The sequence below is a fragment of the Helianthus annuus genome, chromosome 10 (assembly GCF_002127325.2).
Source record: "Helianthus annuus cultivar XRQ/B chromosome 10, HanXRQr2.0-SUNRISE, whole genome shotgun sequence".
Taxonomy (NCBI): Eukaryota; Viridiplantae; Streptophyta; class Magnoliopsida; order Asterales; family Asteraceae; genus Helianthus; species Helianthus annuus.
Genome location: NC_035442.2, coordinates 141,913,356 through 141,922,017, shown reverse-complemented (window position 1 = coordinate 141,922,017; position 8,662 = coordinate 141,913,356). Strand labels below are relative to the sequence as shown.

General features: G+C 36.9%; 1 protein-coding gene across 2 annotated transcripts; it reads right to left on the bottom strand.

The window, feature by feature from the left end:
- Window positions 1-2,747: 2,747 nt before the first annotated feature.
- On the bottom strand, window positions 2,748-8,359 carry LOC110885710 (germinal center kinase 1). 2 transcript variants are annotated; one of them, XM_022133419.2, is made up of 19 exons: window positions 7,841-8,359; window positions 7,700-7,756; window positions 7,584-7,611; window positions 7,377-7,499; window positions 7,167-7,278; window positions 6,929-6,966; window positions 6,776-6,829; window positions 6,616-6,684; window positions 6,400-6,516; window positions 6,199-6,267; window positions 5,667-5,746; window positions 5,415-5,540; window positions 5,003-5,330; window positions 4,769-4,936; window positions 4,125-4,255; window positions 3,914-4,055; window positions 3,703-3,827; window positions 3,069-3,248; window positions 2,748-2,955 (listed from the first exon to the last, which is right to left on the bottom strand). In XM_022133419.2, the coding sequence occupies exons 1-19, from the start codon at window positions 7,933-7,935 to the stop codon at window positions 2,934-2,936; spliced, it is 2,064 nt and encodes a 687-aa protein (XP_021989111.1). In that variant the 5' UTR covers window positions 7,936-8,359; the 3' UTR covers window positions 2,748-2,933. The 2 variants fall into 2 exon arrangements, with proteins under 2 accessions (XP_021989111.1, XP_021989109.1); XM_022133417.2 differs by having other exon boundaries at window positions 5,003-5,540; window positions 7,841-8,092; window positions 8,186-8,329.
- Between the last annotated feature and the right edge of the window lie 303 nt (window positions 8,360-8,662).

The window sequence follows — 8,662 nt, the reverse complement described above, 5'->3', positions numbered from 1 at the left end:
GTGCAACTTAGTGTCTGAGCGTGAGAGTGTGGCCACACTGTGTGCGGCTTGGAACATGGGAAAGGGGAATTAGGAATTAGATTTAGGGTAAGGAATGGGTTAAGTATGAATGGGCTAAGTATTTTTATGGGCTAAGTATGATTGGGCGTTGTATTTTTATGGGCTACTTATGTTTATATTAATTAAATATATATTAATTATTTAAAAAAATAATTCGAGCGTAACCGAGCGATCGACGAGCGAGCGGACCTTTGCTCATGCTTGGCTCGTTTTCAAATCGAACCCAGCCGAGCGGCTCATTTACAAACTGAGCGTGAATCGAACGAACATTTTTCGGGCATTTTTCGAGCGATCGTCGAGCAGTTTGGACAACCCTACTCTACACCAATATCCACATATTTAAAATCAGCGAATCACTATTCGACAAATAAGCATTGTGGAGCCGGCAGATAAATCCTTAAAAAATAAAATGCTTTCCACAAAACAATCAACTAAATAATACACACGTAAGTGTGGGCTAAATCCTAACAGGTGGTTAAAACACGGGGTTTAAGGGTGAATGGGGAGGGGAGTCCCCTCTCTTACGCATGGTCAATCAGGTTATGCCACGTCAACTCCCCTCTTAAACTCCCCTAACACCCTCAATTTGATGGCGCCACTCCTTTCTTAACTCCCCTTGTTTTTTTATTCAAAAAAAATAAAAAAATAAATGTTTTGATTGGTTGAAAATGAGGCTGGCCCACCATCTCTCTCCCTCTTCATGCGATGAGTTCTCACCGATCTTGCTCCCCTAATTGCCTCATCTAAGTGATGACGGCGGTGTTCCCCTAAGGTGACTTGGGTCACCGAATAGGGTCACCGAAGGTGCCCCGCTCACTCTAATTCCTAGCCTGCAACAAAAGCATGGGATAAATTCTAGCAAGCAAATAAAATTTAGCTGACCATTACACGTGTATGGATTTATTTGGTTGTTTTCATGGATCCTTTGTACCTTTAAGATATTGTGTTGGCTAAATTTTAGCCTCGGTCTTAATTGGTCGTTGATTTTAAACATTTTAGAAAGGCTAAAACTAAATGATATTTTAGTAAAAACTAGTTGAATTCACCTGCGCTACGAAGCGGGAACACGGTTAGTATCAATTCTGTTCATCACGATATATCGGCCCTTGCTATAGCAACGGAAAGAGAAAATCCAAAAAAATCAAATTTGAGATATGCGCTAATGAAATCTCGATATGTGTTTACATATAGGTACCCAGTATAGTTTGCAATACCTAATAATATCTTGTTTTGAACCAACATCGTTTTAAAAAAAATCTTGTACTTCGTTATGACTTTTTTTCCTAAAGACTTTTCAAATTGTATTGTAAATTATTGTTACTGTTAATGCATAATTCATGTTGTTATATAATAGAATAGAATAGAATGGGCTAAAATAATATTTATAACTAATCATAAAATGTAATTTATAACTACAGAGTAGATTTTTTGATATAATCTAATTACAACAACTACTTGTTCAGCAATCAAAGCAATTTGCTAAAAGGAAATAAAAAAATATCAAATTAAGGGCTGAAGACACGTGTAAGAAATCAAAGCAACCATATGTCCATATATGCATGTAACCACCTTCATCAATCAGGTGAGAGTAGTCTAACGATGGCAGCAAAACATCATTCTAAATTTGTCCAATTAATACACTGTTCACAAGTTGCTAGGTAAATTGTTATTATAGATAATGTGTGTTAAAATGATTATTTTAGTTTTTTTTTTTTTTTTTTAAAGTGAATTTCATTAAAACACGCGAACACCACCCAATCTCCAAGACGGAGAAAAGGGGCCGCAAAACCACATTACATCAAAAGCAAATTACACCAAGACTTCCAATCTCTATCCTTGCATTTGTGTCTATTACTAAACCATAAGAACGTAATCGCCTTCACATCCGTAACAATCTCTACCACCTTGCGTCGGTTATTCTCAAAAAATTCGCTCATTTCTTGCTTTCCAAATCCTCCAACAACAAGTTATAACTACCCCTCTAATAATTTCCTTTCGCACAGGGGATAATCCGTCCATCTTATGCAAATCCATCACATCTTTTAAGCAAAACGCAAAAAAAAAAAAAAATAGTAATACCACACCATCTTAGAATACCATCCCACACCCCCATCGAAAAACCACATCTGGTGAATACATGATCCATCGTTTCCTCTCCATCCTCACAAAGAGCACACAATGTATTTTCCATGTGAATATTATGATTATTTTAGTGATTTCCGATTTTACCATGTTTCTTGTTTATCAAATAATATAATAATATGCCCCTTTAAATTGAAGAACCTGCAACTTAAACTTGAACAATGCCATCACAACCATGAAACACCAGTCAGTCCCTACCCACCAACCACATGACACCGGCCTCCTCACCCACGCGAAACACCCGCATTGCTAATCAAACTTAAAATGAAACATGATTGAACCAACAATCGAGCACTATGGTTAACCTTGTTGATCTAGCCGAGGGTCATCTTGTCAAGAACATGAAGGTTGACCATGATCCTCTTGCAGTTATTATAATTGTGTGCAATGTTCATATCTTCTCTAGACATATTTACAAGAGAATTTGAGATATAAAAGTGAATGGGAACTAGCATTTGTGTTCTACCAACTTATTATGGCCCAATAAGTTTAAGGGTAGAAAAATTCATTTGGGGTCAATATACAAACATCTGATAGAAATAGGCTATATGAAAGCATGCACTGTAAATAATTTTCTTGGATTCAGATGGTTACAAAAAAAAAAAAACACACGACAATGTCGATTTCAGAAGAAAAACAATGCAAGTAACTATCTTCTCTTCATATTATTTACATTTCGAATAAATTAATAATAAACACAAAATTCACCGAATTATAATCCACATCTCTCTCTAAGTTGAATTTCCTTGCCATCTGCACATAAAAATAAAACTTAAATACTCACAAGAATCGATATGTATGCAGTATATAGTTTGTCTTTTGTTTTCTAATACTCGCTCGCGCACAGAGAAAGAATCTTGACAAACCTTGAAAGCAAGAACCGTGCAAGGGGGCCCAAGTTGGCATTCGACTGAGTCTCTTTGTTCTGTGGCTTCTTTTTGTTATCCGCTTCTGCATTTGCATTTTCTGGCTCTATAACCGTTTTGCCCTTGGAAAATCCACGTATCGCCACCTCTTGCAGATCCTTCAACGACGCTTCCTTTGAACTGAAAAGTATATTTATAATTTATAGAGTTAAATGCCAGTTTAGTCCCTTTGGTTTGGGTCATTTTGCCAGTTTAGTCCAAAGGTTTGAAACGTTGCCATTATAGTCCAAATAGTTTGAAACGTTGCCATTTTAGTCCACTAGGTTAACTTCATCTCATTTTTCTGTTAACGAGAAGGGCAATTCGGTCATTTTATATGGCCGAATTGCCCTTCTAGTTAGCAGAATTACATAAAAAATGACTGAATTGCCCTTCTAGTTAACAGAAAAAATGGATGAAGTTAACCCAGTGGACTAAAATGGCAACATTTGAAACTATTTAGACTAAAATGGCTCGTTTCAAACCTTTGGACCAAACTGGCAAAATGGCCCAAACCACGGGGACTAAAATGGCATTTAACTCTAATTTATAAATACAGTTAAAAAGAAAATAAAAAAAAAATTCACGTGAATACCTTGCTAAACGGTGAAGAACTCGGGTCACAAGAAATTCACAAGATCCAGGCTTCATGTGTTCCATATCCATCAAAGAACTTATCACCGAACGAACCACGGATGCCTCTAGATCATCCGTAACTGCCTAAATTCATATACAATCTCACAATAAATTATTATTCGACTCTTTATTAACCTTAAATAAATATCAAATGTATAATAAGTTTTCACCTCTTTCAATGAAGGGACTATGAGAACCGAGAGTGGAGCGGAAGCTGACAATGCGGATGATCTGGCACCCTCTTCTTCATCGCTGCTTGCATGGCGAGGTTTTGGAAATGCTTTTATTGCATCATAATAGTCTCTTGAATGTCTGAATTAATAAATATAATATTTCAGATATATCAATTTTTTAATACTCCGATTATACAAAAAACCATACCCTATAGATTCCAAGCTATTTGTCGATTTCTCAGTTTTTCTACTTTCTTCGACACCTTTATTAACCTTGCTTAAACCCGACTTGTCTTTCGCATGTTCTCTCTTCATTCCGCCTTGAATTGCAGCCTTTGCCTAATAACATACAACCAGATATATTAAAAACATATGTTACAACACAAACGTTAAATTATTAAAAATATGAGTAAGCCAGTTTTTCGTCCCTAAGGTTTGACCAGTTTTGCGACTTTCGTCCAAAGATTTGTTTTTCCGCATCTGGATCCAAAAGGTTTGAAATCTTTCCATTTTCATCCGGCTCCTTAACTCTATCCATTTTTCTCCGTTAAATCAGGGGTATTTCCATCTTTTTCGTTAACTTAAAGGGCAATTCGGTCTTTTTCAGGGGTATTCGGACTTTTTTTACATAAAGTGAAAAACACCGAAGTGCCCTTGAAGTTAGCAAAAAAGATGGAAATACCTCTGACTTAACGGAGAAATGGATGGAGTTAACGAGCCAGATGAAAATGGCAAGATTTTAAACCTTTTGGATCTAGATGCGGAAAAACAAACCTTTGGACGAAAGTCGCAAAACTGGCCAAACCTCAGGGACGAATATGGCATTTTACTCTATTAAAAATAATAAACAACCTCTGCTAGGTTTAATGCACTATCCTCATGCGAAGCGGTTGACGTTTTTTCTTGAATTCCGAGCCTTGACTTTGGAGTGCGTGGAGAATCCGAGTCATCATGCTGTCCACGGTAGACAAACGTACCACTTATGGAAGCATCTTCAAGAGAACTAAACGTGCTGCTTGACTGTACGTACCAAAGTTATAAAAACCGAAAGAAAAAATGAAAACGTTTTTGACAACCGAAGCTTACCATGGTACTTTGATCACTAAAAAGTGATGACGTTTGCGTTCTTGAAGATCTCACAACAACGGTTCCAGTGCCATCCATCGACACAATATCATCATCACCCCTGTACGAATCATGTCTTTTATCATGATCCGATTCTCTATAATCTCGTCTAGAGGCTTCTAGTAAACGCCTGGTACCACTTTCCATATTTCTCTTCTGGGTTGTGTGTGTGTCGGTTTTCCGGTCTCTAATCTGAGGTGGCCTCACCGCACTTCTAACCGTTCCCGTACTCCCGGACCCACCTATGCTGAAATCCCATCCAGCTGTTCTCTGAGTTTTTCCATGCCCGCTGTAATTAAAAGTACACGTCAGCAAACACTTTAGATACAGAAGGGTATATATATAAACCGCAATATAGGTATGAGGTATCCACCTGGCTCGAACGGTTTCGTCAACTCGTGGGTCCCGGTTAACCTTCACGGTATTAGATCCTTCTGCTAAAGCTTGTGTACCGTTGCTAGGTGTATCCCCGTCCTTAATTTGAAACTTCGGTCTTTCTCTGTCGAGATAGAAATAGTCAAGATGCTTTTATGGAAAGAAACAATAAAGGTGCCAAAAATGAAAATGATGTGAAAGATACACCGCGTTTGTTATATCTAAATATTAATAGCACTAAAGAAAGAACCTGATTCTCTCCAGGAGTCTTGGATTCTTCCTTGCATTCCTAATAAAGCGGTGTTTCAGAAGTTCCTTTGCACTTGGCCTCTGAAATGTAGAATAATAACATAAATAAACATATAGAGTAAAATCTTGCCGTTTTCGTCCGGCTCGTTAACTCCATCCATTTTTTCTCCCTTAAGTCGGGTAAAGTCTTTTTTGTTAACTTAAAGGGCAATTCGGTCTTTTGAATACTTGTACATTATGCTAAATGCTTGTACATAAAGTGAAAAAGACCGAACTGCCCTTTAAGTTAACAAAAAAGACGGAAATACCCCCGACTTAACGTAGAAAAATGGATGGAGTTAACGAGCTGGATGAAACTAATCAAACCTTTTGGATCCATATGCGGATAAACAAAACTTCGGATGAAAGACGCAAAACTGGCCAAACCTCGGGGACGAAAATGGCATTTCACTCTAAACATATATATAAAAATAATAACTATAAGAAAAGACACCACACGCGCGCATACAGAGAGTGAAAGGCGAATAACATACCTCACCAGGTACCTTCTTTAAACACAATGAAACAAATTCCTTCATAGGACGAGAAAAATGTTCATCTAGCTGCAAAGAGAACCGGTAGCTAATTAACTCTAGATCTAACTCAATTTAATAACTAATCAAACTAAATGGGTACACCGTACACATAACTAACCATATTAATATTCAGAAATGAAATTAATGAAAATTAAGGACCTGAGGTGGACTTTCTCTAGGTATGATGAAAAGAACTCTCATCGGGTGAAGATCGGCAAACGGAGGTTCCCCTTTAGCCATTTCAATTGTGGTTATTCCTAAAGACCAAATATCTGCCTGTATTGACCAAATCAAACATGATAACGAATTAACGAGTTTACGAAAAAGTCAAGAAAATAAGAAATTAAATTGAGTAGCAAAAGTTAGAAGTGGGACCTTCTCATTATATCCCTCTGCATTCTGAATCACTTCCGGTGCCATCCAAAATGGTGTTCCTACAAACGTCTGTCAAATCAATCATATCAGTGATTTTCTTGATTCCTACAAACGTCCGTCAAATACAAACATGCGCGTGTGTTGGCTAATTTCAGAATACCTTTCTTCTAGAAATTGTTCTGGTTAGTTGTGCGGACACACCGAAGTCTGCAACCTGTGCGCAAGTCGAAAAAACAAGCGTATATATCAGCATTTCATATGCAACATATGAACGAAAGATAATATTAATCACAATTGAACAAAAACAATGCACCTTAACATCACCATTGGCAGTCAACAAGATGTTTGCAGCTGTCAAAATGTTACAAGAATGTAAAATCTCATATTCTAAAGAAGAAAAAAGTAAAAAAATCTTCAAAATATCTGTTTCCGTTCTTGTCTAATACCATAAACTACAACAAATAAGTTTTCTAGTATTATGCTATCTTAACACGCGACCCGAAACCATTATTTCAATTAAAGAAGGAACTGTGTAATTATCGATATCAAACCTTTAATATCTCTGTGGATCTTTCCTTCTGTATGTAGATATTCAACGGCATGCAGCAAGTCACGCAAGATGCATGCGATAGACATTTCATCCAGCGGTTGATTCGGTTGAATCTGTGGAAGATCACTCAATAGCAATTCTTTTCGCATTTTCATGTAAACTAAAACTAAACAATATGCAGATATACTAGAAGTTGGTGCAAATAACCTACTAGATCAGCAACAGAACCACCAGCCATATATTCCATTATTATCCATAATTTAGTTTGGTGAAGATATGACCCATAGTATTCTGTAATATACTGCGATCGACATTGTTGCAGAACCGCTATTTCCTGAATCATATTTAAGCGAAAGAAAACCATTCAATATTCAAGAATTCAATACACGCGTGACCGAATTCAGACATTATTTTGTACCTTTTGAATGTCTTCAATCTCATCCTCTCTGTAACCAATATATAACAAAACATTACTTATATATTACAATCATATATATATAGATAAACAGATTGATTTGAAGATCAAAATCTTACGATTCTTCCAAATCGATAACTTTAATAGCAACCTCTTTATTGAGTTCCTTGTCAAACCTGCAAATCAACATGATCAACATTATGCACATGATGAAAATCATAATCAAAGACTTGCAGATTAAAATTCAAGAAATTAATTACCCTTTATACACATCACCAAAAGACCCTCTTCCAATGAGTTCTAAATCGCTAAATCGGGATCCAGCAGCTTCCATGATAGCTGCAGCATCAGCCATCTTCACTAACCACTGAAAGATCAAAAAAGACTAAACCCCTTTGGTCCTCAAACCATCATAAGCATTTCATCAAACACTTGGTGTGCAGGACCGATCAATTCCAACTTGGAGTTGACAATGCTAGTGGGCTATGTGTCAATTGACTGTTGCTTGAAATCTGAAACACGCATTGAACAGATCGCCGAAAGGATCAGCAAAAACTTGACAGTTGAGCGATTGATTTAAGGAAATGTTGAAAGCGAAAGACTACCAATTAGGGTTTGTGAAACGGGATTAAAGAGTTGGGGTGTGAAATTGAAGATTGGGGATCAAGATTGAAGAAAGAAACAAATGGAAAGTTGTCTGATTTCTGTAAAATATTGGCAGAATTTGTGTAAAAAAAAAAGCCGTTATTTAGGTAACAACATGTTGCATGTACTTCAACTCCGTTCTCAACATTAAACTCGCCTGTCATTTTATTTTTATTATAGTAAAAAAAATTACAACAAATATCATGAGAAAAGCATGTGTATGTATGAAAACCCAAATTGGTAAAATGGTGTAACTTTTATCTTTTCTTTCTTGGATTTTTTTTATAAAGTATAGAAATGTGCATATATACACATGTACCAATAGGTTGTCCACGCGTTATAGCAAGATTTTAGGGTGAACGAGGTGGAAGCGGCAAGTAGGGGCGGTGAGTTGAGTTACCTTGCGGTAACACCGCCGCCGTCCCCTACTCACCGCG